Genomic DNA, 17,834 nt, shown 5'->3' with positions numbered 1-17,834 from the left:
TAGGAGCTCTTCTGGTTGCTTGCCAGAGTAGTGCTTAGGAAGCACCTTGTTAGTTGTATCTAGCTTGCTAGAGCAGTGCTTAGGTAGCTGGTTTAGTTTTGTGTTTAGCTTATTAGTGTAAAGCTCTGCTTGTAGCTTGGTGCTTAGTAGCACCTGTGTTAGCTTTGTGTTGAGTTCCCTGCTCTGTTAGTTTAGGGCTTAGGAAGTCCCTTTCTTGAGCAGGGATTAGGAGCTCCTGTTTAGTATAGGGCTTAGGAAGTCCTTTTTGTCAGTTTACTGTTAGGAACACTCCTGCTGGTTTAGGGATTGGGAGCCCGTAGATCAGTTTAGGTTTAGGAGCACTTCTGTTTCCAGTCCTGGTCCCTATGTCATCCGGCGTCCAGTAAGTCCTGCCGGCTACTCGAACCCATGAGCTCAACACTTGGGAGGCTTTGTAGCTAAGTGCAGGTGAAGCTGTACGGACCAGTCCAGTGTGCTCCAGTCCGGTGTGTTCCGGTCCGGTGTGTTCCAGTCTGGTGCGCTCCAGTCCAGTGTGTTCCGGTCCGGTGTGTGTTCCAGTCCTGTGTCCTCCAGTCCGGGGGATTCCAGTCCATGTGTTCCGGTTCGCTGGGCAGTGCCTGCAGTCCCTGCCAGTGTGCTTGCCCAGTGTTGGTTGGTGGGTTTTGCCTGCTGCTGTCGCTCCTCGGCAGCAGCCCAAGGGCTCACGGTTGCTCCAGAGCCCGGCCCCGCGGGCTCTGAACCTGAGAACCTGACAATATTAAAAAGCAGCGGTCCTAGCACTGACCCCTGAGGAACCCCACTAACTACCCTTCTCCATTGTGAATACTGCCCATCTAACCCCACTCTCTGTTTCCTATCCTTCAACCAGGTTTTAATCCACAATAGGACTTTTCCTCCTATCCCATGACCCTCCAATTTCCTCTGTAGCCTTTCATGACGTACCTTGTCAAACGCCTTTTGAAAATCCAGATATACAATATCAACTGGCTCGCCTCTGTCCACGTTTGTTTACTCCTACAAAGAATTGAAGTAAATTGGTCAGGCAAGATTTCCCCATCATCTACTTATATGAATGGGTTAAAGCCCATTAGGTCTACTTTTTTTCCAAGTGGAGCCATCATAACATTGAACAGTATAGGTGATATATTGGAGAACCCTGTAGTCCTCCACACTTGGAGATCCATGAGGTTGATAACTGGTTTGACATCTTTACAATGTAGGATCTGGTCCTTGGGAAACCACTGAACCATGCTGCCACTGCGCCACTGATTCCCATGTTATCGAGCAAGGTAATTAGTGTTGTGTGGTCTACTAGATCGAAGGCACTTGACATATCGAATTATAGTAGTAAGATTTTCTATCCTTGGCATGTTAAACTTCTGTATTTCGTTATCAGAGTAGTTATGACCGTCTCAGTACTATGTTGTGGTCTGAAACCCAACTGGGAGTTGTGAAGGATTGAAAATTGTGTCAGGTATTTCATTTATTGTTGTGATACCAGACCCTCCATCATTTTGGTCAAAAGTGGTATTGAAGCCACTGGTCTGTAGGTTGTGGGATCTCTGATCTGGTGTTTTGGGGGATTGGGGTGAGTACGATGTCGCCTTTGTCAGTTGGGACTTGTCCATTCAAAAACATGTATATGATGTGTTTGGTGAAACGCTCGATAAACCAGTCTGGTGGGTTCTTCACCATATAGTTAGGGCAGTTATCCAGCAGACAGTTTGCATGTGCTTATTTTGTCAGTAATGTCTTAACTGTGCTGATTTTAGGAGTTTTAAAGGAGAACCAGATTCTGTCTGTCATGGTGTGGGTGTCATTGGTTTTGTATTCTTGTAAGAAGTCTATGATGGATGTTTGTGTTTTTGCAAGGTTTGATCTGACCTTTACTATTTTTTTATTCAAAGTACTGAGCGAGCTCATCTGTGGTTGGTGGTGTTTCAGTTGATGCTAGTACATCTTGGATTTTCAGTACATTGTTCATAAGTTCGAATATTTTTTTCATGTTAATCTGTTCTGGGTTCACATATGTGCAGTAGTATTTTGCTTTAGCTTTCTTTATGGTGTGTTTATATGTTTTATAGCTTTCCTCCATACATCCTAGAGTACTGATAGAACTGAAAAATGAGCTTGCGGAGCTACTGTTAGTGATATGCAATTTATCCTTAAAATCGGCCATGGTACCAGAAGATTGGAGGGTGGCCAATGTAACGCCGATTTTTAAAAAAGGTTCCAGGGCAGATCTGGGAAATTATAGACCGGTGAGTTTGACGTCGGTGCCGGGGAAAATGGTAGAGGCTATTATTAAAAACAAAATTACAGAGCACATCCAAGGACATGGATTACCGAGACCAAGTCAGCACGGCTTTAGTGTGGGGAAATCTTGCCTGACCAATTTACTTCAATTCTTTGAAGGAGTAAACAAACATGTGGACAAAGGGGAGCCGGTTAATATTGTGTGTCTGGATTTTCAAAAGGCGTTTGATAAGGTACCTCATGAAAGGCTACATTGGAAATTGGAGGGTCATGGGATAGGAGGAAATGTCCTATTGTGGATTAAAAACTGGCTGAAGGAAAGGAAACAAAGAGTGGGGTTAAATGGGCAGTATTCACAATGGAGAAGGGTAGTTAGTGGGGTTCCTGAGGGGTCAGTGCTAGGACCGCTGCTTTTTAATATATTTATAAATGATTTAGTGTCACGATGGTGACTGTTTCCTTGTCTGTGCTCACCTCGCCCTCTGGTGGTCAGAACCGGTGGCTGCTATGGACTGTCACACGTTCCAGACTTCAGTCCAGTCCGGTCTGGATCTTCCGGGCTGCCAGACTTGCTTTTCTTGTTTGTGCCTGAACAGCACCCGTAGCTGCCTTGTGATTTCTCTGTTTATCACCCTCCTCTCACCTACCAACACCCATCCTGTTAGAATATCAATGAAATGCTTTGATGTCCCCATGCATACCCCCACCCTCCCACTCTGTCAGACTGTCAAAGTAATGCTTTGATGTTTCTCTTATATATACTATCTGCTACCACATTTGCTTATTTCCGATCTGACGAAGAAGGGCAACCTTTGAAAGCTAATCAAGAAATGTATTAAGTTATGTCCAATAAAAAAGGTATCATCTTATTTTCTTTTCCATATTTTATTTTGTTTGATTTCTATTGATAACAGGTATATGTTTAAATTTCACCTTCTATATTGTCCATGCCAGATCAGGCCAGATAATCACCTAAGCTCCACTTAGTCTGGGAAGGAGAAAGCCATGATAACTCAGCCTCTTGGTCCCAAGGCAGACACTCTCCTGACCTGAGCAGCTGAGCTTAGAACTGGAATGCAATAGAGGAAAGGCCTCTGTCCTGCTATTATCATCTGGACTCTGCCTTCTCCAGTGGCTTGTTGGTCCTCTGGTACCTGCAAACCCTTGCTGGTGCAGCCTGAGGCAATTGCATAGTGACCCTGAATTACCCACCTCTTCCCTGGGCTCTTTGATCTCGTCTCATGGTTTCCAATATCATCTTTATGCCGATGACATCCAGCTTTATCTCTCCACACCAGACATCACTGCCGAAACCCAGGCCAAAGTATCAGCCTGCTTATCCGACATTGCTGCCTGGATGTCCAACCGCCACCTGAAACTGAACATGGCCAAGACCGAGCTTATTGTCTTCCCACCCAAACCCACCTCTCCTCTCCCTCCACTCTCTATCTCAGTTGATAACACCCTCATCGTCCCGGTCTCATCTGCCCGCAACCTCGGAGTCATCTTCGACTCCTCCCTCTCCTTCTCTGCGCATATCCAGCAGATAGCCAAGACCTGTCGCTTCTTCCTCTACAACATTAGCAAAATTCGCCCTTTCCTCTCTGAGCACACCACCCGAACTCTCATCCACTCTCTCATTACCTCTCGCCTTGACTACTGCAACCTACTCCTCACTGGCCTCCCACTTTGCCATCTATCCCCTCTTCAGTCCGTTCAGAACTCTGCTGCACGTCTTATCTTCCGCCTGGACCAATATACTCACATCACCCCTCTCCTCAAGTCACTTCTCTGGCTTCCGATCAAGTACCGCATACAGTTCAAGCTTCTCCTACTAACCTACAAATGCACTCAATCTGCAGCCCCTCCTTACCTCTCTACCCTCATCTCCCCTTACGTTCCTATCCGTTACCTCCGCTCTCAAGACAAATCACTCCTTTCAGTACCCTTTACCACCACCGCCACCTCCAGGCTCCGCCCTTTCTGCCTCCCTCACCCCATGCTTGAAATAAACTCCCTGAGCCCATAAGCTAGGCCCCTCCCTGCTCATCTTCAAATCCTTGCTTAAAGCCCACCTCTTCAATGTCGCCTTTGGCACCTAACCACTATACCTCTATTCATGAAATCTAGACTGCCCCAACTTGACATTTCGTCCTTTAGATTGTAAGCTCCTTTGAGCAGGGACTGTCCTTTTTTGTTAAACTGTACAGCTCTGCGTAACCCTAGTAGCGCTCTAGAAATGTTAAGTAGTAGTAGATTTATTTTACTTAGACACCATATGAAAAATGCTAGTATCAATAAGGATGTCACCTCTGTGGGGCAGCACTTTACAAAACCAGAACACTGTACCAGTGATTTCATGGTAAGAATACTGAAAGGGAACTTTAAAACAATACAGGAACGTAAGACCTTTGAAGTTAGAATGATTAAATAAGTTGACACCCACCAGACAGGACTTAACGAAGATCTGGGTTTTCTAGCCCATTATAAACCATAAAATTGTACTGCTCTGTCACCCTCCTATCTCCATGCATATCTCCCTGTCCCTCATCCACCCGACTCTTCCTGTCTCTCACCTATCCACCCCCATCCTGTTAGACTGTCACTGAAATGATTTGATGTTTCACTTATATATACTGTCATCTACCAACATTTGCTTATTTCTGATCTGACGAAGAAGGGCAACCTTCGAAAGCTAATCAAGAAATGTATTAAGTTATGTCCAATAAAAAAGGTATCATCTTATTTTCTTTTCCATATTTTATTTTCTTTTATTTCTATTGATTACTTTCATCAGTATAAATCCCCCTTATCTCTTGTACCATTTATTGCAAAAATCTTCACAGGAATAACAATTCGTGTGAAAAAGCACTTGAATTTTCAACTAGTAGACACAACATGCAGAGTGGGTCAATCACACTGACTGTTGCACAGAGTTTCGCTATCGTGGGCTGTCTGAAGACGTGCATGACATCATCCATAACTATAGACGCTGGGTGTCTTCAATGTTTCAGGATCCCTCCTGTGAAGTTTTTAGCAATAAATGGTACCAACTGCTGTTTTGGAGACTAGAAACCACAGCAAGGAGTGTGATTAGAGCAGACGAGTTAAAGAAAGATCTAGAATACTGAGAGTGAAACCTCAAGTCCTATGAGCACATATACCAGTATCTGTTCAACTAGGGCAGGGGTAGGCAACTCCGGTCCTCGAGAGCCGCAGGCAGGTCAAGTTTTCAGGATATCCACAATGAATGTGCAGGAGACAGATTTGCATACCATGGAGGCAGTGCTTGCAAATCTATCTCCTGCATATTCATTGTGGATATCCTGAAAACCTGACCAGCCTGCGGCTCTCGAGGACCAGAGTTGCCTACCCCTGAACTAGGGGAATCAGCCCTCAGACCACTGCCCCATGAACTGAGCATCCTGTTTAGCTGTAAGAATCAGCCCACAGAATGTCGCCCTTGGGGTCCCATTGAGATTCTGCTCTGCCAGGGAAAGAGAGCCTGGAGACCACTGTCCTGTGGTCTAGCGATTCTGCTGCACTAGTCCACATTTTGTATCATCTGCCAAAGTCAGAGAAATACTGAAGAATGGAACATAGAACATAAGGGTAGCCATATTGGGTCAGACAAGTGGTCCATCTAGCCCAGTATCCTGTTTTCCAAATAGTGACCAAGCCAGGTCACAAGTACCTGGCAGAAACCCAAATTGTGGCAACACTCCATATTACAAATCCCAAATGAAAGAAAGGCAGCACTGATCACCTATAAGGGGTGTGAAGTCAGCTTTAAGATTTTCTTTGTCTCCATCCAATGGCAGGAGGGCATAACCAACTTTTCTTGACTGGTCTGACAAAGCCAACAAGGAATATGTTATTATGTTTTACAGAGTTTCAGTAGCATTTTGTTTCCTTACAACAAAAATCACTACAAGGCAATACATTAAAGTTCACCTTCCTGGTCCTGCACGTATGGAGCACCTTCTGCATCCTTCTCAGGGGAGACACCATCAAAGAGTTTACCCTCCTTCATTACTCTTGTGATTTCGTTCAGCTGTTCCAGCAATTTCTGTTCTTGATCTGCACTTACAGGTTCAGCCCTGATTAAAAATCACAAGAGAGATAATAAAAATATATTTAAAAAAAAAATCACAAGAGAGATGACTACATTCTAGAATGTTCTAAACAATGCAATACAGAATAATATGATGGCAGACAAAGACTCCAAGGATCATTAAGTCTTCCATTCCTGATGTGGTTAACACAAACCTGACCTGATCTACCACTTTCCCATCACTTTCTTGCAGCTACACATTTATTTATTAGGATTTATTTACCGCCTTTTTGAAGGAATTCACTCAAGACAGTGTACAGTAAGGATAGATCAAACATGAGCAATAGACAATTACAGCAGTAAAAATATTCAAAAACAATACAAAGTATGGCATGGTATACCACTTACAATGGCAACACAATACATAATAGAACATTATAATTGATAGTGAAGAGTAAAGCAAAGATGTAACATATAAATAGGTAAGGAAGTAGGAAGAGTTAGAAAGTAAGGTGACTGATTTAAAGAAAGTTGCACATGAGGTCAGAGAAATGGTTAAATATTATCTCAGCTAGGGTAAGAGTGGATAAACATATCCTGCTGCAGTATATGCAACCCAAGTCACTCTTTGTGTCTGTGAGTGAGACTAAAGAGTTAGTGAATATAATTATGCAGAAATATATAGTGGTACCAGCCTAAGAAGAATAGGTGGAGTTTAAAGTTGGAAAAATATAGAGGACAGGGTTAGATAGATAGAAATATGAGCAAAACAGTTGACAGAGATAGCGAAAGAGATTTTGTTAAAACTGCGCTTACTAAAGTCTCCAATGACCTATTACTGGCTAAATCCAGAGGTCTCTATTCCATCCTCATTCTTCTTGATCTTTCCGCCGCTTTTGACACTGTCGATCACAGCGTACTCCTCGATACCCTGTCCTCACTTGGATTCCAGGGCTCTGTCCTTTCCTGGTTCTCTTCCTACCTCTCCCTCCGCACCTTCAGTGTTCACTCTGGTGGATCCTCTTCTACTTCTATCCCTCTGCCTGTCGGCGTACCTCAGGGTTCTGTTCTTGGTCCCCTCCTCTTTTCTATCTACACTTCTTCCCTTGGTTCATTAATCTCATCCCATGGCTTTTCCTACCATCTCTATGCTGATGAATCCCAAATCTACCTTTCTACCCCTGATATCTCACCTTGCATCCAAAACAAAGTTTCAGCGTGCTTGTCTGACATTGCTGTCTGGATGTCTCAACGCCACCTGAAATTAAACATGACCAAAACCGAGCTTCTCATTTTTCCCCCCAAACCCACCTCCCCGCTCCCCCCGTTTTCTATTTCTGTTGATGGCTCTCTCATTCTCCCTGTCTCCTCAGCTCGAAACCTTGGGGTCATCTTTGACTCTTCTCTCTCCTTCTCTGCTCATATCCAGCAGATTGCCAAGACCTATCGTTTCTTTCTTTACAACATCCATAAAATCCGCCCCTTTCTTTCTGAGCACTCTACCAAAACCCTCGTCCACACCCTTGTCACCTCTCGTTTAGACTACTGCAATCTGCTTCTTGCTGGCCTCCCACTTAGTCACCTCTACCCTCTCCAATTGGTTCAAAACTCTGCTGCCCGTCTCGTCTTCCGCCAGGGTCGCTTTACTCATACTACCCCTCTCCTCAAGTCGCTTCACTGGCTCCCTATCCATTTTTGCATCTTGTTCAAGCTTCTTCTACTAACCTATAAATGTACTCACTCTGCTGCTCCCCAGTATCTCTCCACACTCATCCTTCCCTACACCCCTTCCCGTGCACTCCGCTCCATGGATAAATCCTTCTTATCTGTTCCCTTCTCCACTACTGCCAACTCTAGACTTCGCGCCTTCTGTCTCGCTGCACCCTATGCCTGGAATAAACTTCCTGAGCCCCTACGTCTTGCCCCATCCTTGGCCACCTTTAAATCTAGACTGAAAGCCCACCTCTTTAACATTGCTTTTGACTCGTAACCACTTGTAACCACTTGCCTCCACCTACCCTCCTCTCCTCCTTCTTGTACACATTAATTGATTTGATTTGCTTACTTTATTTCTTGTCTATTAGATTGTAAGCTCTTTGAGCAGGGACTGTCTTTCTTCTATGTTTGTGCAGCGCTGCGTACGCCTTGTAGCGCTATAGAAATGCTAAATAGTAGTAGTAGTAGAGATATGTGATGAGTGTTTCACTTTTACCAACACAGCGTAGGGCAAACCAGAAAATAGAAGAAAAGTGAGTTTTAAACTTCAGTGTGTCAAAGCAGCTTCAGCCTGTCTTCGTGTAGGGAAGACGCAGGGCAGAATCTATAAACAATGTATTTTATTTATTTATTTATTTATTGCATTTGTATTCCACCTTTTTGCAGGCTCAATGTGGCTTACAATACATCATGAGTTGTGGAAATCTGTCTGAAAAAATACATTTAGTATAGCAAAAGGATCTAAGGGTAAGGTGATAATAATAAAACATGATAATATCTTAGCAAGTAATAGAGTAGGACAGTTCTGGTTCCATGTGGAAGAGTTCACATGTGTTAAGCATTGTGGTAAGGTTGGCAACTGTCCTAGAAGGGAGACCTTGAACACTGCAGTTAAAGTGCTCGTTAGAAATGATTGTGAAAGTTTAAGAAAAATGTTTTAAAATAAATGTGCCGTCTGTGCCCAATGTTAATTAAATGTAGAGAGGGAAAAATGGGAGGGATAGGTGGCAGATCCTAATCCCAGAGGCAAACAGCGCATTCATCTGCTACCATAATGAATATAATTAGGTCTGCCACATCCATTTGGGCAGCGGAAGCCATGGGCTTTCTACTATCCTGGAAAGAATTGCATATCCCCTCTAAATACTTAATTACCCCAACCTTATATCTGTTCATGACAGTTTTACACTGTCTGGGCAGTAGCAACCTCCCCAATTAGAAAGAAACCCAGTATTCAGTAGATATAGAGACGTTTATTAGCTTGGTATCTTACCCAAAGACAGTACAGCAGTTCAGGCATTCACATGGTGGAACAGCATTTCACGACATGTCCTTTCTCTCTCTAGCCGTCTGGAGTCTTCTCTCCAGCCCTCTGCCTTCTCCCTTCCCCTTCCGATTTAATACCCCTCAGACTGCCCTTTTTATACCATTTTGACCCTATTGATTCCAATGGACTCTAGCTTTCTCACCAGAGCTCTTGGCCCTTATCAGTTGATAAGAATGACTTCACATGTTCCAAACTCTAAGTACAAATTATATTTAGGACAACCTGCGAAGAAATGACTTCCCAAGGTCATTTTGCCCTCCTCAGCTCCCCCCTCTCATACTTGCACCTGACCCTCTACTATCTCTTGCATTAGCCAAACATCTTCGCTCATGACTTCTTGCAGGTGCCAGTCCAGGATTGTTGACAAGAGCAGAGTCCCCCTCCCTCGTCAGCTCTCTGGGAACTCACTTCAAGCATTTGCTGTAGTGAAATGTATTTTTGTCAGAGATGATTTTTGATTTTAAGAGGCCTAGCTCTTGGCCTCAGCCATTGGCTTGTATATTCACTGAGAGCAAGTGACAGTATATTTCTATATTAGTTACTTCTTCCATTAAAGGCCTGGTTGAAGAGCTAAGCTTTCACCTGCTTCCTGAAGTAGAGATAGTCTTGTGTTAAGCACAGCCTTTCAGGCAATGCATTCCAGAGTGTGGAGGCTACTCCGGAGAAGGTTCGCTTGCGGGTATCACATCGTGTAATGTCTTTTGGAGATGGAGAGGGTGTGGTTAGTGAAAGTCCTTGGGATGGGACCTTAGTGTCCTTGCGGTGTGTGGAGGATCATCCTATTTTTCAGGTACTCAGGGCCATTTCCTTTCAGGGCCTTGAAGATCAGACATAGAGTTTTAAATTTAGCACTGTATTGTACTGGTAGCCAATGGAGGTTTGCAAAAATAGTGTGATATGGTCACGTTGCTTGCAACCTTCTATGAGTCTTGATGCTGCATTCTGAATCAACTGGAGCTGGTGCAGGCCCTTTGTAGTCAGACCATTGTATAGTGCATTGCAGTAATCCAGTCTTGACATGATCATGGCATGTACAACTGAGATAACATTTCCCTTCTCAATGTAAGGAGAAAGGCAGGTGTAGCTGTCCGCAAACAGTAGAAGCAGCTCTGAATGTTGCTGGATTTGGGAAATCAGAGTAAGTGTTGAATCTAACTGTATTCCAAGGTTCCTGATTTGTGATTTGAAGGGGAGTTCGTACTTCCGAAAAGGGATTTTGATATCAGGTATGTATCCACGTGTTAGGGACATCATCTGTATTTATGTTATCTTGAATTCTGATACCACTTTTGCCTCCCACGTCACTGCAAAGTAGGGCAATATATTCACCACTTTTTCTGAAGGGTTGTTTTAATTCATGTACACCAGAGGAATTACATTTGATTTACAAGTAGTTTCTGTTTAAAGTATTGTTATTGTCATTTTTCATTTGATAAGTTTAAATCACTTGATTTAATTTCAGATTTTTGGGAGAAGCTGGGTTTCATCTGAAATGGACAGATATGGGCCTCACTGCAGGAGCGGAAGATGGAGCTTCTGGAGGTAACATCTTAAAGTTGAGGGAGTTTAAAAAAAAATCGGCTGTGGTTGATATGGAAACCCACAGGATAATCTACGGTGAGGTACCTGAATATATGCTTGAACTGGTTGACTTACCACCCAGAAACAGATCCAGTACCTCACGATCATATCTGAACTTACACTATCCAGACTGTAATGGCTTAAAATATAAATCAATTTACGCCTCAAATTTCACTTACATTGGCACTCAACTGTGGAATGCCCTACCCAAACCAGTAAAATCTACCAAGAACTACCTAAACTTTAGGAAATTATTGACATCAGTATTGTTTAAAAAGACTTATTCCCCAGGTTCAACATAAAGAGTAGTTACTTACCTGTAACAGGTGTTCTCCGAAGACAGCAGGCTGCATATTCTCACAAGTGGTGACGCCACGTCGGCCCCGGAGGATTTTAAAGCAAAATCTAAAAATCTCTTCTACGGCGTTCCGTCGCGCGAGCGAACGCACTGCGCATGTGCGCACACCTCTTCCCGCTCGCCGTGCGGACACGCCCCTCAGTTAAATCCAAAAGATGGAGGAGACAACTCCAAAAGGGGAAGGTGGGAGGGTTTGTGAGAATATGCAGCCTGCTGTCTTCGGAGACACCTGTTACAGGTAAGTAACTACTCTTTCTCCAAAGACAAGCAGGCTGATATTCTCACAAGTGGGGTATCCCTAGCTTCCAGGCTTACACAACACAACAAACAGTGGTCAATTGAGTCTCGCAACGGCGAGGCCAGAATAAAATTGACCTGAAAAGAAGAAATATCTAAATGAGTGTAGCCTGGAACAGAACAAAAATGGGCTTAGGAGGGTTGGAGTTGGATTCTAAACCCCAAACAAGTTCTGCAGCCCCGACTGCCCAAACCGACTGACGAGTCGGCTATTGCTGAAGGCAGTAGTAAGATGAAAATGTGTGGACTGATGACCACGCCGCAGCTTTGCAGATCTCTTCAATAGTGACTGATCTTAGATGAGCCACCGACTCAGCCATGGCTCTAATTTTGTGAGCCGTGACATGGCCTTCTAGAGTCAGTCCAGCTTGGACAAAAATGAAGGAGATGCACTCTGCTAGCCAAGAAGAAATTATGCAGTTTCCGACAGCAACTGGCATTAAAAGAAATAAACAACTGGGCGGACCGTCCGAGGGAGCTCGTCTGCTCCACGCAAAAGTGCGGAGCTGCTTTCGCCAGGGCTTGTAAGATGAGGGAGAAAGAATGTTGGCAAGACAACTGACTGGATCAGCTGGTACTCTGATACCAGCGCCAGTAAGAACTTTGTCTGCATGCAGAGAACTACTCTGTTAAGATGAGAAGTAAGGTAAGGCGCTTGCGCTACTAGAGACCGAAGCTCACCGACCTTACGAGTTGAAGGAACAGCCACTAAGGAAAACGACCTTCCAGGTCCAATACTTCAGATGGCAGGAATCCAGTGGCCCGAATTGAGCTTGCAGCAGCTGGATGAAAACGACATTGGGACCCCAAGATACTGGATAAGGAGTGATAGGAACTCTGACCGAAGCATAAGAGCCAACTGTCAAAATTATTGTGGGTGCTAAGCCCAACAGAAATAATCTCCCCTAGACACATACAAGGAATTCTCTCAATATTGGGGGAGAAATAAACCTCTCGTGAAGTGGACAGCTAAAGGTTGACCTTTCACACGTTGATGATAAGCTCTATTGCACAAAGATGAATACTGACAGAGTTGGTCTTGAGACCAGACTCAGAAAGGTGTAGAAAGAACTCAAGCAAGGTCTGTATAAGACAAGATGCAGGATCTAGGGCCTTGCTGTCACACTAGACGGCAAACCTCTTCCATGAAAAAGAATAACACCTCTTTGTGAAATCTTTTCTGAAAGCAAGCAAGAGTCGGGAGACACTCTGGAAAACTCAACGAAACCCCACTCTCAACATCCAGACCGTGTGAGCCAGAGATTGGAGGTTGGGATGTAGAAGTGCCCCCTCGTTCTGCGTAATGAGAGCTGGAAAACATTCCAACTCCAGAAGAAGAGGGAATCCTATTTGACGCAGCTAGAAAAGAGCAATCAGAATCATGGCTCCACAATCTTGCTTGAGAAACAGCAAAGTCTTTTCCACCAGATGTATGGGAGGATACGCATACAGAAAACCTGTCTCCCAAAGAAGGAGAAAGGCATCCGATGGTAGCCTGCCGTGAACCTGCAGCCTGGAACAGAACTGAGGGACTTTGCGATTGGACTAAGTAGCAAAAAGATCCACTGAGGGGTCTTTCAAACTATAGGCATGCTCAACTGTAGCATTATCCTGCTCAGCCTGTCGGCCAGACTGCTGTTTACGCCAATTAGATACGTGGCTTGGAGAAAACATGCCGCATTGCGGGCCGACCGCTACATCTGCATGGCATCCTGACTCAGAGGTCAAGATCCAGTACTCCTTTGTTATCGAGTACATCACAACCCGATTGTTTGTTGAATTAAAATAATTTGGTTGGATAGCCAGGAGGGATGCAACCTTCGTCAGCAGCTTTTGACTGAGTAAGATGCCTCAGAATCAAAATAGAGAGAATTAACCACCTCTGAGGGGAATACCGAAGACTGGCGAACAGTTGGGTTACATCCTCTAGATACCCTAAACTTGATACCACTGGGAAGCTAGGATGCACTGAGCGGATGTCATGTGCAAAAGTGCCATGGGAGTTACATGAACTGTGGAAGCCATGTGTCTAGAAGTCTCAATATGTACTGTGCTGTAATCTGTTGAGACGGGCAATCATCGTGTTAAGGGAACACATGCACTCCCAGTCCATGAAGATACGCTGCAACAACAGCCAGGCACTAGGAAAAAAACATACTCTGGATGCAAAGAGAGTATAAGTATCCTGTAAATCCAGAGAGCATAACCAATCGTTTTCCTGAAGTATGGGAAGAAGGATGCCCAGGGAAAGCATCCTGAACCAAATCTGTTTAGGCCCCTTATGTCTATGATGGGACGCAACCCACAAGGAAAGACCTGGAATAGAATCTCAACCCTTCTTGCCCTGGTGGAACGGGCTCGACTGCATTGGCGCTGAGAAAAGCAGAGAGTTCCTCTGCAAGTACTCACTTTTGATGGAAGCTAAAGGATTAAGCTTCCAATGAACAATGTGGAGGGTTTGATTCCAGATTGAGAATGTATCCTAACCGGACTAGTTGAAAAAACCCACCGGTTGGAGGATAAAAGAAGTCACCTTTGGTGGAGAAAATGTAAACTTCCCCCCCCGACAGGCAGATTGGCCGGTACGGACATTTTTTTTTTTTTTTTTTTAGTGGCTATACTGAATTGGAGCCAGTCAAAAACCCCTCTGGTTCCTGGGGAATAGCTGCAGGGGCCTGATTAGGTGCACGCCGCTGACTAGAACGAGCGTGCTGAGGCATAGCCCGAACCGGCTGTCGAGAAGTAGGAGTATAGGTACGACCCCTTAAGGCACAAGGAAAACTACTCCTCTCTCTAAAGAACTTCCAAGATGAGGAAGTGTATGCACAGCATATCTACAGTTTTCTGCTGAGTCTCCTCCTCCAGGAGAGAGGCACACAGTCATGAGAGTCTGCGCATCACTGTACCTAGAGCAGAAATCTAGGTGTTACATTACAAGTGTCGAAAATGCCCTTGGACAGGAACCTGCGACACACCGTGTGCTACCTGACCACTTGGTGAAAAGGTCTAGCCTACTCCGGTGGGAATGCTCGTAAAGATCTGACAAGACTTGATTTGGGATGCGATCATGCCAGCCTGGTACGCCATTCTCCAAAAGAGGCTAAGGATGTATGCTCTGGCCCCGGGGGCGCCGAAGTAAGTTCTTAGAACTCCTATCTGTTCTGAGTGCAGAAGACTCAGGTGAAGATAGTAGTCCAGGACCTCTAGCATCTGGGCATTGGGATTCACAATCTCCACTGTAATGTCAGATGACCATCATTGAACTGAACTAACTACTCAAACAGAGCAGCTCAGATCCAAACACGTCCGATATGGAGGCTACTATGGGTCGAGAAGTTGCCCCAGTAGGGTGCGAACACCCATACCAGAGGCAGCATCGGTGAAGGAGACCAGGTGAAAAGCTAGATGCCGCAGGAGGCGGTAGCACCCATGGCATCCAATGGTACCCATGGTCCCGAAGCCAAGGACAAAGTCTGGAAATGCAAGAGAATCGAAACCAGACTGCTAGACCATGGCACCGACGGTACCGATGATACACATGGTACCGATGGACCCCGGTACCAATGGTACCCATGGTACTTGGTACCGATGATAGTCATGATATCTGGTATCGATGGTTCCCATGATACCTTGTACCGATGGTAGCCATGACATGTGGTACCGATGGTACCCATGATATCCGGCACCAACAGCACCGACGGTACCGATGGTACACATGGCACCGACGGTGCTCATGACACCTGGTACCAATGGCACCCATGGCACCGATGGTACCTGGTCATGATATCTGGTATCGATGGTACTCATGTGCCGACGGCATCCATGATACCTGATACCCATGTATCCACGGTACCGACGATACCTGATACTATGGTACCGATGGCACTCATGATACTTGGTACCGATGGGCGATGATACCTGGTACCGATAGTCGATGGTGCCCATGATACCTGGTGCCGATGGTGCCCATGATACCCGGTACCGACAGCACCCATGGCACCGATGACACTCGGCATCGACGGCACTCATGGTACCGATGATACCCGGTGCCGACGGGACCCATGGTACCGATGATACCCGGTACAGACGGGACCCATGACACCGACCATGGTACCAATGTTCTTGGTATCGATACTCCTCGGTACCGACGCACCGATGATATTCGGTACCGACAGTACCCATGGCACCGATGATACTCGGTACCGACGGCACCCATGGCACCGATGATACCCGGTACCGACAGCACCCATGGTACCGATGACACTCGGCATCGACGGCACCCATGGTACCGATGATACCCGGTGCCGACGGGACCCATGGTACCGATGATACCCGGTACCGACGGGACCCATGACACCGACCATGGTACCAATGTTCTGGTATCGATACTCCTCGGTACCGACGGTACCCATGACACCTGGCACCGATGGTATCCACGGCACCGATGATATCTGGTACCGATGTACCGGTGCATCGACGTCCAATGCCAGGATACCTCCATAACAGAGGGAGCAACGCTCTCGGCACCGACTGATGTCTGAAGCTCGGATACCTCCATAACCGAGGGAGCAAAGCTCTGGGCATCTCCTTTGGGCATCCCTGGCAGAGTAGAATACGTCTCGTCTTTGAGACACTACTTGCGCTTCACAGGGAGATGATCCGGCCCAAGACACATCCGGCGATGCGCCCGAATGACCTGCCAAGCAGGAGGCGCTGAGGCAGGTGGAGACCTATTCGATGCATAACTATACCCAGCGTGCATCGGTCTCTGTCGGACTCCAGAATGATCTCCTTTGGGCATCCCTGGCAGAGTAGAATACGTCTCGTCTTTGAGACACTACTTGCGCTTCACAGGGAGATGATCCGGCCCAAGACACATCCTCCGATGCGCCCGAATGACCTGCATAGCAGGAGGCGCCGAGGCGGGTGGAGACTCACTTCAAAGGTTACACCACTGATATTGTGTCACCAGGTTGCCCATTCAGTGGCTGACCAGGAATGCACCTGCTTAGGTTCCTGGTTTTTCCTGTGACATACACCTTCACCACTTGTGTGGCTTAAAGACAGTGGTGTGCTGGAGCAGGCTCTCACAGCTCTGGAGAGCCATTTGTAAAGTTTTAATAAATGGATCCTAAAAATGTGGGCTTGTTTAGTTTGCTGGCGAGAGAGAGCCCACAGATAACAATATGCCAGCACTTTTATAAGAAAAAAGAAAAAGAGAAGCTTATATGCTTTGTTTTCCTTTCAGGCACAGCCCCTTGTGACTCTGGCAACTACTTAACTTTTCCTTGCCCCAGGTACAAAAAAGTACCTGTATATAAAAGCCACAATGAGCCTGCCATGAAAGGATCAAATGAAAAAATAAAGAACACCCAAAAAGGGTAAAATAAAAAAAGAGATTTTACTCCGAGGACCTGAAGAAAACACGAAGCACTAACGAACTCCGTGTCTCCTCAGACGCGGAAAAAGAAAAACTGAGGGGCGTGTCCGCACGGCGAGCGGGAAGAGGTGTGCGCACATGCGCAGTGCGTTCGCTCGCGCGACGGAACGCCGTAGAAGAGATTTTTAGATTTTGCTTTAAAATCCTCCGGGGCCGACGTGGCGTCACCACTTGTGAGAATATCAGCCTGCTTGTCTTTGGAGAATCAGAATTATACCTTACCATCATATGATCTAATGGACACTAATTACACATTATTATCTTCCTTATTTTATTATTAATTGTTAATTCTATCTTACTTAATAATTATTGCTGTTCAATTGTTATTCCTACCTTGTTTCTTAATTTGCAAAACTGTACTTATTTGCATGGCAACTTTATTACAGTACTATTGTAAGCCACTTTGAGCCTGCAATCAGCGGGAAAATGTGGGATGCAAATGTGATAAATAAATAAATTTAGCAGGTGATTATGGTTATGGACACCAATCTTAAAATGGTATTGTCTACACAAAGAACAGATTATGGAACTATTTCCTCTAAAGTGGAAGAGCATGGAGAGTTGTTGACCGTTTATGAAGGTAGACTGTTGAAACAGGCAGAGCAAATAAGAGAGATAAAACAGCTTGAATTAACTTTTCTTAAAGAAAGATCTGTGATGGCCTGGAAGCTAGAGAACATGGAGAATCAATTGAGGAAACATAATTTGTGATTCTTGAACTTTCCTAAGTCTCCAACTGTTTCACCTATAGAAATGATATGGAAATATTTCCAGGAGGATCTATTGATACTATCAGAGAGCATAC

At 45.2% G+C, this 17,834-nt stretch overlaps 1 protein-coding gene across 1 annotated transcript in view; it reads right to left on the bottom strand.

The window, feature by feature from the left end:
• RIC3 (RIC3 acetylcholine receptor chaperone) overlaps positions 1 to 17,834 on the bottom strand; it is a 64,318-nt gene that overhangs the window by 15,149 nt on the left and 31,335 nt on the right. The window contains exon 5 of the mRNA XM_030201034.1: positions 6,211 to 6,356. Coding sequence (XP_030056894.1) covers positions 6,211 to 6,356 — 146 coding nt within the window. The remainder of the gene's footprint in view (positions 1 to 6,210; positions 6,357 to 17,834) is intronic.

Source organism: Microcaecilia unicolor, chromosome 4 (assembly GCF_901765095.1).
Source record: "Microcaecilia unicolor chromosome 4, aMicUni1.1, whole genome shotgun sequence".
Taxonomy (NCBI): Eukaryota; Metazoa; Chordata; class Amphibia; order Gymnophiona; family Siphonopidae; genus Microcaecilia; species Microcaecilia unicolor.
This window is presented reverse-complemented; position numbering and strand designations above follow the sequence as displayed.